Below are 19,689 nucleotides of genomic sequence, written 5' to 3'. Positions count from 1 at the left end.
AAAAAGAAATATCACATGGTTAATTTGAAAGGGGTCTGAATACTTTCCGTAGCCACTGTATATTCATATTTAAATAAGAGAGTATTCAAATGAACGTAAAAGTTATATTTGAACAAAGTAGGACAAAAAGCTCTGCAGCAAAAAAAGAAAGAAAGAAGAAGCTTAATTACTGTCTCAAGTAAATGCAAGTGAGAAACGGTCAGAGGGACTTCTGGTTCTTTCCATATGATGTGTATTGACATGGAAGAAAAAAAGAAAAAAAAACTTGTAAACATGACACATTGAATCTCCATTGAAACTCCGTAGTTTCAATCTAAAAACTAGAAGATAAACTGAGTCACAACTGTACATGCATAAGTACTGTAGGTGCGCTACACGCAGTATAATGTAGTCGCTACATGTATTCTGACTCTCCAATCAATGACGAGTGAATTATTGTTAAGCCGTTCATACATTAGCGTATAGAATATCTTAACGAATGACTTTATTTGCACTCTCTTGCTTCAACCATCTGGGAACAGAAATGTTGTCCGGATGTCGTCGATGGGTCCCATTATCGGGCTTAAACACACTCCGCGAGTTTGTGAGTTCATTTTTTATTATTATTTTGTTTTCTCCTCCCAATCTCCGCCGCCATTCGTAGGACTCCAACAAAGCAAATTGTCCTCTGAAAATCATGATAGTGTTTAAAAAAAGAAACCAGTTGGAATAAAAAGTATAATTTCCCACACAGAGCTTTGTGAAAGAAAGGAGTATTCCCTCGGTGTCGAGCTCTGTCAAAAAAACTCCAGGCTAACTTCCTTTTTTAAATTAGTTTTAGAAGTGTTTGCTGAACAACCCATTTCTGGAGTTTGCGTATGATGCCTTTTTTCTTCTTTTTCTCCCGCTAAATTTAATCTCGGCTTCCATGTATCGTATTTGAGGGCTCGAATTAATGCTTCCTTCTAAAAAAAAATTCCGAGTCCATCGAGCAATTTGTTGATGTTTCTCTTGGTTGGGTGTGAATTGATGCGACGGCGTGTGTCCAACAGGTCAATGAAAGCCGCGTGCAACAGATGGAGAGAGAGAACAGCTTCATCACCCGCTGGAACGAAAAGAAGGACACCACGGTAGGTCGAGCCACACAACCCAAATGGAAATCACCAATAGGGGCTCTGTTTGTTTGTCTGTGAGTGTGTGTGAGTGTATATGTGTGTGTGTGTGTATTGATTTGCCTGCATGCTTCAGGGTCTCTCAAATAAGGGATTCATTTGAACAAGTTTCATGTTTCTCTGGCAAAAGAATGAGGCGAAGGCTGAGCAGGCGGCTGAAGGAAAACAGGGCTTTGTTCCTGTTAACCTTTACGGCAGGTGCTTTCTGCCTGGATGCGTCAGCCGAGAAAACACATTTGGTTCAGGTAACTGGGGGTGTGGGGGGGGGCGGTGCGAGAAATTAATCACACGCCGCCGCTGCCGTCGTCGAAAAATCTAAGATAAGTTGTTTGTGCCGGCTCCTTTCTGCTCTCCGCCTCCTCCCCTCCCCCCTCCCCTCCACCTTGTCCTCATGCTTCTAGAACATGCCCGCTGCTGTGGGTCAGGAGGGTCACTCAGTGGAAAGCCCGTGTGCTATTACAAAGCTGTCGGAGGGGAAAATTGGGACATTTTAGTCATGGACACGGATTTGAGGACTGTAGGGTTTTGACCTAAGACAACTAAGGCAGAGGAATAGACAACGTTGCTAGTTTTATCATTAAAAACCATCATTTAGTGGAATTACAAGTCGGCGTTGGAGAAAATGTCTCCGTTGAGATAATTGATGAGCTTATTTTAAGGATAATTTAACATGTTAGCGAAGTGAAACATTGCCGATGTTTAAACGAGTATCTACTTTAACTTAGAACTTACTTATTTAGTGATATTTTCATAGTTTGTGCTGCCGTTTATATCCGTTATAACATTTCACTCACTGGCTTCAGCCCCATGACTTCGCAATGATGTCTGCACAGCTGCTTTCTCCTGACTCTAGCTGAAGAGTCAGGATAAGTACGAATGTAATTTCCCACTCACAGATTTGTAAAGGCTGCACTTACGGAGGTTTTGCAGTTTATTTATAATTGTGTGTGACTCAGGTTTATGTAAGCTATCATGTGTAGAAGAAAAAAAAGTAGATGTTTGGAAGGGTTTTGTTAGAAATAAAGTATGTATATTTTCTTTTCAACATTTATCATATTGTCACTAACAGCCAATCAACGTTCACCATGCAGAGTCTTTTGGAGAATTTCATTTTTTGACTAATTCAGGAGTGTTTTTTTCTGAAAATGGAGCCACTCCCCTCGCTCTGAAAAACGAGGCAACTGTTTAGTTTAGTTTAATTTATTTCGATCAGCAATAATATACAAAAAATAAAAATTTCAACAAAAGAAGAAAGTGGCTAACCGAAAGGGTCAAGGCTGAAGCTATCAAGATTATAAGTGCCCTAACCTATGATTTCACGAAAAAACTTATTTCAGAGAACCATATACATATACCTATATATATATACATAAACATATACACATGCACATACATACACATACAAATTCACACACCCATATAAACATATACACACACACATACATACACACACACACATAAATACACACACATACATATATACATAAAACAATACACAAAACCCCAAAAAACTAGACGGCCGTTCTAGCCGCCCGTAGGGAGGCTGGACTCGGGAACGTCCAAACGTTCAGCGGGATGTGGCTAAACGAGCGCGGCCCCTCGGTGACGGTGCTGACCTCAGCCGTTTCCTTCTGAAGGCGGAGAACGACATGAGGCGCGTGGCTCATGCGGCTCGACTGAAGCACATCGGTGATGTAATGAGGTACGAGGCAATGTCACGCCTTTTTAAGTTGGAAGTGGCACTTTAAAATCAATACTTGCATTTACAAGTGCAGAGATAGAAATAGCTTTATTTAAAAAATTTAAAAAATCTCCCTTCATTTAGCAATTATTGTTTTCACTCGACAAACGCTGTTCCATTGGTCTTTTCTCCCACTGCATGACACAGAATGGAAGTGGTAAAAGTGGAATTAATGGTGCCATATATGTGTGAGACATTACCCCAGTGTCCTTTCTCCGGGTCACAGAAATCATGAAATGGTTCCCTCCCTCTTATCATGTGAACGTTCTCAAGCCGGTAATCAACCTCGGTTCACCTGCACATTAAAATGACAAAGGAAAAGTAACTAATTTCCAGATGGCCAAAGGAAAAGCCTCTTTTGTTGGGTACTCACACAGTGGTTTTATTTTCTACAGATGGATTACCACTTAGCTAGAAACCTGCATTTGGTGCCTTAAGTGTCACCCGGTCTCTCTCGTATTTCCAAGCTATATTTTCCCTCTCGGGGAACTTACACACTCCCAAAAAGTCTGTTTCTAACTGGATGCAGAGAGGATTTCAGCTCCAACACATCGAGAAACGGCGCCATAATTGGTACTGACGAGAGCGATGCCGTTGGGGATTTGACCTTCTTAATGTCTTCCATTTAATTTATATTTAGTGAAAGAAATATATGTTGTTGTTCCTCGTCTCTCTATTGAGCTGTGAGGGAATTGTAAACGGCAATTGTACACACTGTTTATTTAGCTTCATCTAGCGGATCGTTGCCGCTCTGGTGTCTTTGTCTTTTTAAATATGGAGCCGCTGCAAGGATGTGGGTTAGTTTAGATTCGTTGGACGCGGGGGGAAACGACGTGCTTTCTTGAAGTTTGCATTCCCCCTCGAACCCAAACGGGCTGTCTCACGGAAGGCGTGCAGCGAACCCAGCGGATTAACATGTTGAATCTGGTTTAATACAAGCAAACACAATTTAAAGGACCCATCGTATGCCCATTTTTCCACAAGTTGATATGGTTCCTTGGGGTCTTAATGAAATGTTTGTAACATATTTTGGTCAAAATACCACAGGAATCATTTCAAACAGCACCCTTTTTACCCTGTCAAAAACACCTCCCCACAGATTTACCTGTTTTGAGTGCCTGTTCCTTTAAATGCTAATGAGCCAGCTCCCCCCTCCCCCCTTGTGGTGGGGGGCGGTCCAAGGCCATGTAGCCAGACTCCCTACATGGGCGTGCTTCAAAATCTACGTAGACATTGGTGGTGATCCCATTTGACGGACTCAAGCATATCATTTCTGACATAGACGAACCACAACAAGCCGCGTGAGTTGTTTTTTTCCAGCGTTTTTGTGTTGGGAGACATGCCAGATACCCAAATTAACGTATAGAAGCACTAAAAAAGTGGAATTTTCATAACATGTCCCCTTTAATACACACCTTGGTGGTCACAGAAGAAGAAAAAACAAGACCCCGCCTGTTGATTAGTGAGACTTTAGTTACATTCTTCATGCTTAGGTTGTAGCCGGCCGCCTCCAGGCTCGAGATTTATCCTGAACAGGGAGACATGAGAGTGGGATACATTTTTTTTATTTTTTTATGTCCAATTTTATGCAACTCAAAGCAAATTAGTTTATTGATGGTTTAAACTCATATTTGACTGCCACGAGAGCTTATAAACACGTGTACAACAGAGTGTTTCGTATACATTGATAGTCGGTGTTAGCTTCAGAAATAAAGAAGGCTTTAATGTGTAAACGCGGTGAAGCTTCCACGCCTCCTACGCGATGGAGACCGGTGGAGATCTCCCTCTTGGAATCTCTGCGTTGCTTTGCGTTTTTTTTCTCTTCCCACTCCCGTTATAGTCCCTGAACATTTGTCCAGGCGCTTCAAAAAAAACGCACAGCTCACCTAAAGTTCGCACCTGGGGAGAGCGATTTCTGGTTTTCGTGTAGGAAAATGGACCCGACGCTTGCACCTTTTTTTTACAAGTTTGTCCCACACGTGTTGTCTTTGTTTCGCCAGCTTTTCTTCTTGCATCCCATTAAAGCTACTGGGATCTCGTTTTGCCTCCAGCGCGGAAAAAAGACCTTTGGTTTCCACAAATCCACGAACCGTTTCCCTCACTTTTCTCCATTTAGATTCATGCCACACTGGACCGCAAATTTAGAAGAAAAGCCAATTAATCCCGCTGCATTGTTTTTGTAATTCGCCTGATCTCTCCGTCTCACTCGATTTTCCTTCTCTCTCTCTCTCTCTCTCTCTCTCCACCCACAGTTCTCTCCAGCCGGGGACCTGATCTTCGAGGTGTACCTGGAAAAGAAAGAGCCAGAGAACTGCTGTCTAATCAAGGTGTGTGTGTGTGTGTGTGTGTGTGTGTTCCTTCTGCTGGCATGTGGGCAATGTGTGTGTGTGTGTGTGCCTGCTGCTCCCACAGGTCCTTTTTGGCGGTGAGGAGAAATAAGAAAGAGGGAGGGGGAGATGGAGTGTGTGATGTAGGTGGGGTAGCCTGAGAGGTGGAGAGGTTGATGGAATAGGGCTGAGACATTCGTGGTTTAACCTGATGGGATTACCGCCCCAGAAATAAATCAAAAGCGAGCTAATCAAAGAAACGTCTGATTTAATTGTGCGAGTAATTGCATTCGACACGGCGCGCTGGCCGCTGCTGGTTCCGGACTCCTTTCTCAGGTCGGCGTCGGGACGGGGTTAAAGAGGAGCGCAGTTTGACTCGAATACTCCACTTTCTCTCCGTGGAGTTAAGTAGCACATTTGCTTTGTTCACTCCTGTTCAGGTACGCCTGATGACTCGACAAAGAGGCCGGCGTTTAATCGGCGCTCCATTGCGCGCGTGGCCGCGAGTCAGAAACCCGCGCATGGCGTTACGTGTTAAATAGCGAGAGGCGGTCGAAGGCAATAATATCGATCCGGGGGGGGGGGGGGGGCTTATGATCTGGAGCTTTATGTATGCAGGAGGTGTTTCACTTTCATTGTCACTTGTTGTGTTTGCGCTAGGTCTCTCCCAGCATGCGCTCCACGGAGCTCGCCGACACGGCGCTGAGGATGAGGAACGTCACCGTCGGGGCCGACGACTTCTGGACCACGTTTGAAGTCATCGGGAATGGAGAGTTGGGTACGCAGGAGGTCCAGAGTCTCTTCTCCCCTCCTGATAACACTGCAAAAACTCAGCCTCAAAAAACAAGAAAAAAAAGGAATAAAATGAGGGAATATTACTTGAAATAAGCCAAATTATCTGCCAACAGAACAGGAACATTTGACTTGCCAAGATTTCTTAAAACAAGTGAAATGCTCTAACCCTAACCCTGCCTTGGAAGAAGAAATATCTTGTCAGTCAAAAAACAAGCATAGATTGCCTTAATTTGAGATATTTCATCTTACTTAGATTTTAATTTTTGCAGTGTACTTTATTTAGGATCATCTCCAACATTCATAGTCCGAGTAAAAATTACAGAAAAGATGCCATCTCTCAACTGGCGCTATCCAATAAAGGCATAAATGACCAAAGAGCATTTCAGAGGCGTGCAATTTAACACAATATTGTTGTTTTTGTTATTTTCTATTTAATTTCTTAATTAAAAGTACAATTTTATTACATTTCAGCTCAAACATAATTATATTAAGGTTACGTCTTTCTTGCGTTAATGGAGTATTAGTCATGCTGAAGCCTTAAACCGTGCGACAGTTTTATCAACGGTGACATTTAAATTCATTTTCAGAGGCAACGAGTGTTTCTATATGAATAGACTTCCCTGTTTACCACTTACGAGAATCCATTTGGACAAATTAAATCAACCTTTTCTTTTTCTCAACTCAAGAGGGACAGAAAAGTAGAGACGGTGCTTTCGTGGCACGTGGACATGACGTCATCATGCTTCAACCGGAGGTCACAGCGATTTAATATGCAGCTAATACTGAGTCACAGCACTTTTGTCTCGATTAGCCTGAGTGAGTCCGATCTGAGACATTTTCAGAAAGATAAGAGACCGATTTTTCCACTTATCTCGTGTCTGATTGTCTTATGAGTGGAGAGACTGTGACATCTTGGAGTGATCACAGTTTCAGGACAATGTGACATGTTGATATTGTTTTTTTCAACTTTTTGAAATACCGGACGCAGTCTATGATATATTATCCAGAAAAGTAGACACCGTGTATTTATTTAATTTAAAGTTCATTTCCTTGAGTACAGTTTTTTGGGCTACTCGACCCACCTCTGCCAATTAGTGATTGATTTATCACGTCCACACACGCAAAGATCACACTTTGGTGCGAGGACCTCGCGATTCGAGAAATTCTGTTATCTCTCTAATGAACAAGTGTCCGCGGACGCGGAAGCACGAGGAGAAATTGGCCGAGCATCGTCGCTTTTGATGGTACGCGCGTTAATTAATCATCTTTACCGTCGTACGTCATGAATTGCCTTCATCTTTTCTCGCGCGATTGACCCCGGGAGCTGACCCGCCTCATCTCGCATTAATATGCACCGTCGGCGCCCCGCGCCTCACACACGCCGGCGTGTCGATCGCGATGCGGGGAAGCGGCAAAGCCAGCGAGTCAAAGTTGAGCGTCGTCGTGGAGACGCTTGGCTGGCGGTCCCCGTGCACTTTCCATCAGTTCAATGAGAGTTTATGTTTGTTTTCCTCCTCACAAAGTCACAGAGGATGCACCGTCCTCTTCTAAAAAAGCGACGGCGCGTTGAATGCTGAATATGTATTTGCTCACGCTTCAGCATATTTTCCAATATGACAATATGACTGTACTGCGGCAGAGTAAACAGTCAAAGCTCTTTTGAAGGCGTCGGCGTCGCAGGTTTTGCTCCTCAAACCAAGAAGAAGGGAGGGAAAGTTCGGAAATTAGCCATTGTGGAGGACGGCCACAGGTAAACACTGTTATCCAGGACAATAGGCGGGAAAGGGGAGCTAATATTTGTTGGGAAATGAACTAATTCCATGGCCCGGATCTGCACAGATTCCAGAGAGAAGATAAGCCACCATTATGAATAAGTTATGCCGTTGTGGCTCTTTATTATTATTTTCTTACCTCCTTCGGTTACGAAAAATGTGCGTGTGGAGGCATCAGAGCAGGGGGGGGGGGGGGGGGTAGACAAATTATCTACATTTTTGTTTGGGGTGGGGGGGGGCTGATAACACATACCCTCACCAATTGGGATGAGATAATAGGTCCATTTTGCACATGAGTGTTTTTATAATCAGGTCCTGATACGCTGGAGATAATTTAAACTGCTCCGTGGTGAAAATGGGCAGAACAACATAATTCAGTTATTTACTTCACGAGAAATTGTCGAGGTTTAAATGAGGCGAAGCTGTGATTTAGTTTCATGCATTTATGATTCACGGGGAGACAGATTTCCTTTGTTTTTCTTCTGGCCGTTACTGCTTCCTCCCTGCGCCCCCTTCCCCTCTGACCGGTCGCCTCGTGTTGTCCACAGAGCGTCCGCTGCACCGCAACGAGAAGGTTCTGGAGCAGGTGCTGGAGTGGAGCGCTCTGGACTGCCCCCGATCGGCTTTTCTCGTCATAAAGAAGTTCACTTGGGCCAAAACGCTGTCTGTCGAGAAAGGTGCGGTACAAAACCATTCCGGTTTCACTTATTTATGCACATTTTCACACAGCGTGTATTTATTTATTTTTTGCCTGTGAACATGTCATTTTTCATTGTCGGACTGCAACTAAATTTCCCCCCCCGCCTTCTTTTCTTTTTATGTTAATGAAATTCATCTAAAATTCTGATTTATTATATTCCATTATTTCCAGAGTGAGTCCACTGTAACACCTGAATACCGTTGAGATTGACATTGCGAGAAGATTTTGTAGCAAAAAAGGTGAAATATTGTAATATTGACAAAAAAGTGACGGATGAACCATTGAAATAGTGCTAAAAGTAATGGATAAACAGTTCAAACTAAATGGACGTAGATCAAAACATGGATAGACAGCGACTGATCATTACAAGCACCAGTTGTAGACTGGTGCGTATGCATTACGGGCTGAAATGATATTTCCCTCTTTAATCAACTTTAACTGTGTTTGACATCAGACCAACGGCAGCTGGTGAGAGGAGAACTTCTGAAGTTCAGTGACGGATCCTCCAAACTGCTGGGGCACAAATTCCAGGATAAATATGTCGTCCTGCACGGCGACAAGCTGCTGCTCTACAGAGATATCAAAGTGAGACCACTTTTATTGTTCGGCTTCATCCACCGTAAACACTCGCCACCGCGGGGTGTCTGCGCCTGCTTTGTGTCACCGGGGTCTAGGAAAGGTTGTCAAGCGGCGTCAGAGGACTAAAATATGTGAGAAAGGCGACTGCAACCAAAACGGACCGAGCTCCGACCGAACCGCCGCCGCTTCATCTCCATGGCAACGCGTCCGTCTCACGGTTCCACATCTCTGAATCGAGGAGGGAAATAGAAAACGCAGTGATGGCAGCGGACGACGTGCTTTCTCTATTTTTAAGAGAGCGAGAGAATATGTGTGTGTGTGCGTGCGTGTGTGTGTGTGTGTGTGTCAGAGAGGACCAGCAGGCCCCCCAGTTCCCCACAGGCCTTTCTTCCTCTTTTTACTTTTTTACTTTTTTTTATCAGCACATTTCTGCAGTTGAAACATGGGATTCGTAAAGGAGTGTGAATAAGTGTAAATAATTGATGGCGGTGCAGTAATTCTGGCGGAATGGCGGAGGGAAAATGGCGAGGTGCGTGTGTGTGCCGTCACTGAAAGCGTCTCTAAATATCAAGTATCACAAGCATGTGGCTAATTGCTGCGTGAACGCTTAGGAAATTCGAGGTGTTTCTGGAGAATGAATTGATATTCTTTGGCCTCTGCAATTATCGCCGGTGTCTGTGTTTAGCGCGCGCCATGTGGGATGAAGCGGGCACCGCGTTGCTGTGTGTGGGTGTCAAAGGCAAACTTTGATTTGGTTTCCCTTTGTTCTCATCCACTTTGTTCGCCGTCGCTTGGAAGAAGAGGCGCGCCGGTAATGATTCTTCTAATTGATTGTCGTGTTTTGATGCCGCGCAGATAGTTTGCAGGCGTCTTATTTCACTTTGTTTTATCGCAGTAAAGCAAAAGGAATTGAGATACAACAAGCACACACCGGGGTACTGATTTAGACGACGCTTTATTGGCAAATTGCGTTTGTTTTTTTACAAGTTTTTCTTACAAGAGCGAAAGACACTTTTTTTTTGCCATCAGGTGTGACTTTAATCACGGGGCGATGATTAGCAAAGAATCACTCGCAACCACGACAAAGGTAAACCGTCATGAATGGTAGGAGCAACTGGTCGATGACTAGAGATGATATAGATGATACAGAACATGTTGGGTCGATGTTTCCAGAAGGCATCACACACAGATCACGAATTCATGATTCGGTACCAAAAGAACTAGAAAGCCGAGAAAATGGTTGACAATTATTATGGATTAAGAAATACAGATAAAAATGACAAATTGGGAGAATAATCTGTGTTTTTATTCCTGATAAGTGTTCTGTGTTCCGCTATTCTTGATGTAGGATCAGTTTGACCTGAGAACATAAAGATGACACGTGTCATACAATTGATAACCCCTCTAATTGCATACTTTTCACCTGTCTGACCCAAAGTCTTTAGTCTCGGATGTGTATGGATAATGTGTTGTGCACTGGATTTACCGGGGTATCTTTATTGTTCTCCATTAATGTATTTTTCCAAAAAAAATTCAATTGTGATTCTTTTTTCGCAGGGCACTAAAGCGGAGAAGGTAATCCAACTCACCTCTGTGAAGTGTTACCTCGGCCTGAAGAGAAAGCTCAAACCTCCATCCAGGTAAAGTGCGCTCTGCTGTCTGGTCCGACACCTAGAAAGTACCGGATAGGAAGGAGAAAGGGATGGAAACCTCTGGGAGATTCACGAACACGACATACACGACCATTGCTGAGAACTCTCTGAGTCAAATTAGAGTACAGTGTTGAATATTAACACCTGATGGTTGTTTAACCCTCCTGTTACCTTCACATTTACTAACATATTTTACCCTCAGAAAATTATTAGAATTAATATTGTTTCCCAAGTTTAAGTGTGAGGTACTTTATGTTTGTTTGTTGACTACCTAAATAGCCCTTTAAATAAATAAAAAAGTTGATATTTCTTATGTGTTTGACACAGTGAAAAACAGCCTGGGGTCAAATTGACCCGAAAGAACACCGACATTAAACATTGAATGGGGTCAAATTGACCCGAAAGGTAACAGGAGGGGTAAGAAACTTAAATTTCAAATACAGACACCGTTTTTTGGAAACTTCAAACATGCTCTCTTTTTAGGACACAAAGGAAGGCTATAAACAATAAAAAGACAAATGTCCTTGTCCTTGAACTGTCTCCTTAAATGATATTACACATGTACGTACATGTACATGGAAGCAGAATATCCACGGAAGCGATTGTACCTCTAGGTCCGATCAGCTTGTTTTGTCGTGTTACTCTTTGAAAAACCTAATAAGTGGACAATTGTTTGACTTACATATACATCAAAGGCATCATTGTCATACTGTGCGAAGAAGTAAACCAGATGTTTGTTTGTGCTTCGACTCGATTCCTCCCGTAAACAAATCGATTATCAATCGATTATCAATCGAAACGTGTTGATTTGCAGCTTCAGACAATCGGAGGATTACCTTTTAGTATAACACCTGGAAGAGTATGAATCCAGTCTCCAGTCCTTCTAAAGAGCCGTTTAGGAGCATTTATTAATCTGCCGCATTTTAATTGATTACCTCAGTGAGATTGTTGTCGCCGTCTTCTGGATGTCTCCGAGGTGTGGATGACGGCTCGCCTCTCTCCCTTCTGTTGAGCAGCCAATAAAACAACAACGCCACACATTTTACACCTGCTCCACCCGGACGATAGATCACCAACCCGCCGCCACAGCGCTTAGTCGACGATTATGAGCCCGTTTTAATGGTCATCCGTCTACATTTCTGCTCTGCATACCTTTTTTTCTTTCTTGATGCAGTAAATATCGAATTCGACCGTTTTCTGTCATCGTACCGGTGCACAGACGCTGCGTAATGATGGCGGTCGAAGGTGGCTCATTAGAGCCCAAGCGAACGCGACGCATCTCCCCTTCTGTTATTAAGATGAACTCGTGATTATTTAGCACTGGTACCGTCTTGGTCCGTGTGAAGATGTATTGCCTTTTTTCTCTTCCCCTCCAAAGGTCAGCGTCGCCACGAGATACCCGAGCCACTCCTGACCCCCATCCTATTTTTCACCGTAATGAAATTGATTAAATGTAATTGCATTTTAACCAACGACAAATCATTCCGCGCTCAGGAAAACATCGCCGCCGCGCTTTCAATTTAACGATCTTCTCGTATTGAAATTTACGACGCACGCCGAACCCTCGGCGGCTCTCGCTGCAGCCGAAACACGGAGGAAAGTTTTGAGGAAGCCCAACCCCTATGTTTCACATTACCCAATTCTAATTCCTCATAATTCCCCCTCCCCGTGTCGAAAATTTGGAGTCTGGCGAAGCGTGAAAAATGAGTCCGGCCAAGCGATTGTCTGCATTACGCCGTCCTTCAGGGTAGAGGAAGTGGAGAAGAGAGCAAGAGTGGGAGATGAAGAGAGGGAGTGAGGAGGAGCAGGAGGATACAGCGTCGGTATCATAGATATAGTGCCGAGTGGGCTTTGGGAGAAGTGTTTCGGCGAATAAAGAAATAAAGACCGAGTGCCGAGGAGAATGCAGAGAGACGTGGGGAGAGGGTTCGGAGAGGCAGCGCTCCACTACCTCATTAGGCTGAGGTCTGTCTGCGAGCGGCCGCCTCGACTCACAGGAGTGGTGCTCCAGGCTGCTCTCTCTCTCTCTCTCTCTCTCTATGCCCTCTCTCTCTCTCTCTCTCGCTTTGTTCTTCCTCCTCTTCCCTGCTTCGGTTCAGCCACAGCTGTGAAGGGTTTCAGGGATGGTGTATTCTCCAGGAAGGTGATCTCTTAACCGCACGCTAACCCCAGTGCAGGTTAATTCCCACTGAAACATACATATAAGTGTCTGTGTGTGTGTGTACACGTACAGGACACTTTAGAGATCAGTTACTGTATGCATATGTAAAATATATATTGTAGTTTTCGGCTAATAGTGAGCAGCACACTTTGCATATGTGGGCTAGAGCGCCACTGACTAATTCCCTCCATGGTGCAGCCTCCTGCATTGGTAGTGAACTCTTTGCAGTTTAATTAAAAGGTTTTGATCTTAAACAGTTTCTCTATAACTTTGTGTTTTTCTTTTCTGGTGTCGACAACTTTAGAATTCCTCGCTCCTTTCACGACAACGTGCTTTTAACCTCCGCCTTTATGTGGAGCGGTGCACAGGACACGATTACGTTTGCAGACGCCGAGTCTGACCCGTGTCCTTTTTTCGTTTAACAGCTGGGGCTTCACGGTCTACACTGATAAACAACAATGGTGAGTGCCATTCAATAATTGATGAGTTTGACTTTTACCCTGTCCACTTAAAATATCTCTCAAACAGAACGAGTCAAGAGGCAGAGAGTTCGGAAGTTGAATTTAAAGCACTTCCAAGTGGTTTAGTGGTGTGACCATCAGTGCTATTACATATATATATATATATATTTATTTATTTATATATTATATATATATTTGTTTATATATTTATATACACTACCGTTCAAAAGTTTGGGGTCATCCAGACAATTTCGTGTCTTCCATGAAAACTCACTTTTATTTATCAAATGAATTGAAAATTGAATAGAAAATATAGTCAAGACATTGACAAGGTTAGAAATAATGATTAATATTTGAAGTATTAATTTTGTTCTTCAAACTTCAAGCTCAAAGGAAGGCCAGTTGTATAGCTTATATCACCAGAATAACTGTTTTCAGCTGTGCTAACATAATTGCACAAGGGTTTTCTAATCGGATATTAGTCTTCTAAGGCGATTAGCAAACACAATGTACCATTAGAACACTGGAGTGATAGTTGATGGAAATGGGCCTCTATACACCTCTGGAGATATTTCATTAGAAACCAGACGTTTCCACCTAGAATAGTCATTGACCACATTAACAATGTATAGTGTGTATTTTTGATTAATGTTATCTTTATTGAAAAAACTGCTTTTCTTTGAAAAATAAAGACATTTCTAAGTGACCCCAAACTTTTGAACGGTAGTGTATATATATATATATATATATATATATATATATGGTGGTCACATGGTGAGATGCTGCTGTCTGGTCCACTCATAGGAAGATTAATCATATACAATGATTGTTTCTATCTTTAAAAAAAAAAGAATTCTCTCCTTTTAAACCTTGACAAATGCTCTCTATTATCATAACATCTATGATGCTATTTAACTGAACCTTGCTGAAAAGGGTGGGTATATTTATGATGGGAACCAACAACTGAAAATCATTTTAAGTTTAAAAAGTCCGGATAAAAATATCTGATTTGTGTTAAGTGTTTTTTTTTAACCAAATGTGAGCATTTAACAGCAAACTGGGGTAATAAACATGGTAAAAGTTATTTATAGCATCCACATGTTAGGATGGTCTCCAGCCTCACGGAGCTGTACGCTCGTCTTTGGAGCTTGAATGCAGCCAGTTTTTTGTAATATTTTACAGTTTTTTAATATTATATATATATTTATTGTTAACCATGTGACACCCGTGTCTTTTTAAGGCTGTTTAAATTTTTTTAAACATTTTTTAAATTCAGATTTAAAAGAGACAGCAGAGAATAAAACAAATAAAAAAAGGGTGATACAATGTATACCAAACAAAAAAAACCTTGCTGCGTTGTCAAGTTTAGTTATATAGCACAATTTAGACATTTACTTCCAAGGCCTTTAATAATAATGCAATCCAGGCTTGAATAGGTGACACTTATTATTTAAACCATCCTCCTCGATTGTTACTCGCAGCACTAATCACCAACATCCATTCAGTCACACACACACACACACACACACACACACACACACACACTGTGCCGTGACTCACCTGGTTCAAATAAGTGTGAACATAACAAGGCGGAAATGAGTGACGGAGCTTTCTCTCCTCAGGCATTTCTGCTGCGAGACGAGGGAGGCGCAGGTCAGCTGGGTGAGCGACATCGTCATGGTGACGGTAAGATGCCATATGTCGCCATCAGAGTGAAGAATGCAAAATGCTTACTGAAGCATCGGCGCACGCTTTGACTCTGGGCGTGAGGTCATGTTTCATCTGTTCTCTCGCCGCCTTTTTTCTCTTCTTTTTCATGCAAACCCCAAATATATCAGCGAGTGTGACGTGCACATTGCGGACACGTCCTCGTTTGCCCCTCATTCGGGCGCACAAAAATAAATACGCTCGATTACGACGGGAATAAATCATCTTTCACGATCCATATTTGCGAACGAGGAGACGCGATAAATCATACTTTGCCCCCAATCATCCATTTCCATTGCGCCGTTAGTCAGATGAGATACATAAACAGGGAGAGGACAGTAACGTTTTTTCTTTTTCCGAGGTCACTCGGCACCGACGCAAATCATTTTATGGGGCAAAGCTGTGAGAATGAGGTCAAGGCGACTGCAACAATCACATCGGGGGTACTTAGCCCCCCAGATACAGCTACGTGTCGTCGCTGACACAGCACATATGACATAAATAATGCAAAGCAAAGCAAGCACGGGGGGGGGGGGGGTAATCGTTCTATTATTTCCCTCCCCAACTACCCATGTGAAATACCCGTCTAGTTTCCCTATTAGACTAAATATTTCCGGCCCGCTCGTTCCCAAGCAAACGACGATAACTTGAACATCACGAGAGATCTAACCGCCGCGTAGTGTGCGCTCAGCACATTCAGCCGGTATCAGCCTCCTTTATGGGAACCTGTCTGCAGCGCGGCGTTGTTTTACAGTAAAAAAAGAAAGACTTTTAGTGCCTTTAGTTTGGGTTGGCGAGTAAAAAAAAAAAAAAAAAGGGCAACGTTGTCAGGGAAAGATTGATCTGAAGGGGAAGCCAATTGTTTGCTGTTGTTTCTAAGTGTTTCAAGGTGTTTCTTTCAGAGGGCTCAGTGACTTTTCTGTGCTCTTTGCAGAAGCTCTTAGCTTTACAAGGACTAAATCCATCGCAGACGGGAGCCGGCTAAAAATATTAGGATTCTCCTCCCAAATCCGCTAAATATCCGGATTGTCAGCGCCCATCACAGGGGCTTGTGAGAAGGACACACGACTTGTGGGAAGGGCAGAGAGAGAGAGAGAGAGTGTGTAGATGAGAAAGTAAACGGAGAGCACTTCAGCCTTCTTGATTTTCTTTCTCTTACCTGTGAGCGAACATTGTGCTCCAGACAGTTTCCATAGCAACTGCCGGTGAAGGACCTCATTTCGAAGCAAGGTGGAATGGGTTGTGGTGGTGGCGAGGGAGTAAAGGTCCAAGGACAGCAACCTAGCAGTGATGAAATACAGATTTTTGTTTTTCTTCTTTTCTTAAAGAGACACAGTTCTAAGGGTCTGGGGGGTCGCGGCGATATAAAGGGAGAAGTTGTTAAAGAGAAAGTTTAGCCGGAGATCAAAACACAGGTGGCCCGCTGCGAGGGCACAAAGGCACGCCTGCCTCATTTCTAAAGATGCTTCAGCGAGTCCATCAAAAACACCAATTTACACCTTTACATCGTGCGCACTGACGCCGACTCGACCGCTTCTTCAGTCATTTCTTTGTCACGATGAAGGAACTGTGGATAGAAGCGTGGAGTGTTGCGTTACCCTTTACTTTGACATCTGGAGAAGCCCAGCGCAAACAAAGGAGAAGTAGAGGCAAAGGAATCAACATGAACTATCTTTGGTTTCCACAACAACAAATATACTTCTGTTCAAAAGTTTGGGGTCACTTAGAAAATATATATATTTTTTTTAATGTCCTTATTTTTCAAAGAAACGCTCTGTTTTTTTCAATGAAGATAACATTAAATTAATCGAACTACACTCTATACATCGTCTGGTTTTTAATGAAATCTCTACATAGGTGTATAGAGGCCCACTCCAGTGTTCTAATGGTACATGGTGTTTGCTCATTGCCTTAGAAGACCAATGGAGGGTTAGAAAACCCTTGTGCGATGATGTTAGCGCAGCTGAAAACAGTTATGCTGGTGAGGGAAGCTATAAAACTGGCCTTCCTTTGAAGAACACAATTCATATTTCAAATAAAAATCATTACTTCTAACCTTGCCAATGCCTTGACTATATTTTATATTCATTTTGCAATTCTTTTGATAAATAAAAGTGAGTTTTCATGGAAAAGACGCAATTTTTTTTAGCGTTTATTTTTACCGTGTTATTACCGTACTTGTAATACCTGCTTTTGGCTGTGTGTCTTCAGTACGGTTCTGACTTCTGTTCACGGGCGGGGAACTCAAAAGAGGGTGCACATCTCAAGTCCATCAAAGGGGGCGCTGTGACCGAAGGCCAGAAGATCAACCGCAACCGCGGCAGACAGGTGAGAGGTCTACGACGAGCAGGCCGGGACACGCGGTTTATATTTTAGGAAGAAGCCGAGTGACGTGTTCTTTCAGGCTTCAGCTCAAAGATTGTGTTAAAATATGTCATATATTCAAACTGTGGCCCGCAGTGGACTTTGAAATCCATCGGCGTTCACCTTTCTCCGTCCCGTTTGCCCACAGCTGACAGACGAGAGGATTCCCCTGGTCGACGTCAAACCGAGGTTCACCCGGGACGCCCCTCCCCCCCACAGGGCCCCCACCGCAGCCCCCTGCGCCAATCAGAAGGACTTCCTCCAGGCCCCGGAAGCCCCGCACAGGGGAACAACCCCTGCGGACGCCGGGCAGCCCCGACGGCCTCCGTCCCGCTCCCCGTCCAGACGCTCGCAGCCCGCGGCTTTGCCCCTCCCCCCTCCGAGCGGCTCCAAGACCCTCGGCAGGAAGGCCGTGGAGGGCATGCTGCCCCCGAATCTGCTGGGCGAACTGAACTCGGTGCTGAGCAGGAGCAGGAGCAGGAGCAGCGTCAGGGGCGACGAGTGACGGGAAGTCAGGAGGAAGAGGCGGGCCAAAAGCATTGCAGGGTTGAGTACAGACAAAGTAAGTATCATTCATAAGGGGGGGGGGGAGGCTGCTTCTGAACTCTGCTATAAGGGAAGCCGATGCACAAAGGGGTGTGGATAACAGGTGCAGGAGACATCGGAGGCCATGCAGACCCCTGCTGGACGTGGAGCACTACAAAGAGCGATTTATTTGACGCTCTCGCTACTAAAGTACGACCGGCGGTCAAACCCCAGAGGTTTCCAGAGACGCTCCAAAGTGCTCGCGTCATGCATTTACGTCTGCAGTTACTTTGAAAATGTTGTCTCGACCACATGCGGAAAAAACATTGCGATTATTTGAAGTTCATCTTTATGTAAACTTTTTTTAAATTTTTTTTTTTACAAGCACTTTTGCAGCAGAAGCTACGAATAGCATTCCCTATGTTGAGGATTCAAAGTGACGGGGTCGCCCATTACCGCATAGAATTACAATAATATGATTAAAAAATATTATGCAAGAGTAGGTTTAGTGCCATTTAGCCATTACTGGTGGCTAATAGGCAGGGTACGCAATATTAGCTGTGAGTGGTGGGCAATCGCACAAGTATTATTTATTTGTAATTATATATTTTTTGAACAGTTCCCCTCTGTAACCATTAGTTGTATTGCTACCTGTGTTTTTAAGCACCAATTTAAACTGTGCACCGGCCGCCAGCAAATGTTATTTTAATGCACAGTGTGAATATATTCTCGTAATAAACTTACTTTACTTGACGTTTTTGTGCATGTTTCACCCTAATGTTCAGTGTTTTTGTACAATAACTAAATAATAAACATGAACATCGGACACATGTTGCTAACATCCCTCAGCGTTAGCTTGTTCTTGCATGTATATTGTTTAAAAAATTGCTGCCTTGGGACTAAAGTTTAAATGTTTTGCACATTAAAATGACCAAATGAGTTCCACAGAAAAATATGTGGGAAATGTTGGTTAATTAACATTAAGTGTAGTAAAATGTTCATATGAATAAAGGTGCATTCATGACCTTAACCTCAGGGTTCAGTGTGTCTCCCCAGGTCACGTCAACATGCACGAGGAGCTGGGGATTGAACCAACAACCCTGTTGATGAAGAAGAATCCACTCATCCTGGTTAACTAATGAAACACTCCTCTTCCTCTCCACAGGAACATCGAATATCCACAAATAATAACACCATCATGTTGTGTAATATTCTCCAATCAAAGCAGGCCTCGAGAGAGAAATGAACAGAAAGAGGAGTTTAGCGTTAAGTCCAGGAGTAAAGTTATTTATCCTGATCAGATTACAATTTCACGATATTTGAATTTCCCCTAATAATTGCTTTTAGACACGGTATTTATGATTGACTCTCACTCATGTTCATAAATTAAGATTAAAATACAGTTTTCTTTACTCCCATTCGGGCAAAACATGATGTTTCATGTGTTCAAATGCAGATGGTGGGAACAATGGAATGGGAGGTATCTGTGTGCGATTGTGTATCAGAAAGAAGAACACACACACACACACACACTCAATGAGTTTTTAGAGAAATTGCCCATTTTGTGCTTTTGCACCATATGAAGCTACAAATACACTCGGATCCATCGGATAATTACAGTTTGGTACAAATACAATACCGCATGAAGGAAAGCCATCAAGATAATATGAGAATGAAAGCATCAGTGTTAAATGATAATTACCGTCATTGCTTTCAAGTTTATTATACATCATGATTGGATTTTTTTCTCTCCG

At 43.1% G+C, this 19,689-nt stretch overlaps 1 protein-coding gene across 6 annotated transcripts in view; it reads left to right on the top strand.

Moving 5' to 3' along the window:
* arap2 (ArfGAP with RhoGAP domain, ankyrin repeat and PH domain 2) overlaps positions 1-19,337 on the top strand; it is a 116,627-nt gene extending 97,290 nt beyond the window's left edge. For 3 of the 6 annotated variants that reach the window (XR_008835235.1, XR_008835238.1, XR_008835239.1), the window contains exons 24-34: positions 1,032-1,109; positions 5,145-5,219; positions 5,880-5,997; positions 8,335-8,463; positions 8,941-9,071; positions 10,623-10,705; positions 13,304-13,339; positions 14,962-15,025; positions 17,258-17,374; positions 17,559-17,972; positions 18,992-19,337. Coding sequence is in view for 1 of the 6 variants with exons in the window: in XM_056443226.1 (XP_056299201.1) it covers positions 1,032-1,109; positions 5,145-5,219; positions 5,880-5,997; positions 8,335-8,463; positions 8,941-9,071; positions 10,623-10,705; positions 13,304-13,339; positions 14,962-15,025; positions 17,258-17,374; positions 17,559-17,915 (1,188 nt within the window). In the remaining 5 variants the exon portion in view is untranslated. Of the gene's footprint in view, positions 1-1,031; positions 1,110-5,144; positions 5,220-5,879; positions 5,998-8,334; positions 8,464-8,940; positions 9,072-10,622; positions 10,706-13,303; positions 13,340-14,961; positions 15,026-17,257; positions 17,375-17,558; positions 18,823-18,978 lie in introns of those variants that run through there. The other 3 variants (XR_008835237.1, XR_008835236.1, XM_056443226.1) reach the window with 3 other exon arrangements.
* The last annotated feature ends 352 nt before the right edge of the window (positions 19,338-19,689 follow it).

The sequence above is a fragment of the Pseudoliparis swirei genome, chromosome 21 (assembly GCF_029220125.1).
Source record: "Pseudoliparis swirei isolate HS2019 ecotype Mariana Trench chromosome 21, NWPU_hadal_v1, whole genome shotgun sequence".
In the NCBI taxonomy this organism is placed as follows: domain Eukaryota; kingdom Metazoa; phylum Chordata; class Actinopteri; order Perciformes; family Liparidae; genus Pseudoliparis; species Pseudoliparis swirei.
This window is presented reverse-complemented; position numbering and strand designations above follow the sequence as displayed.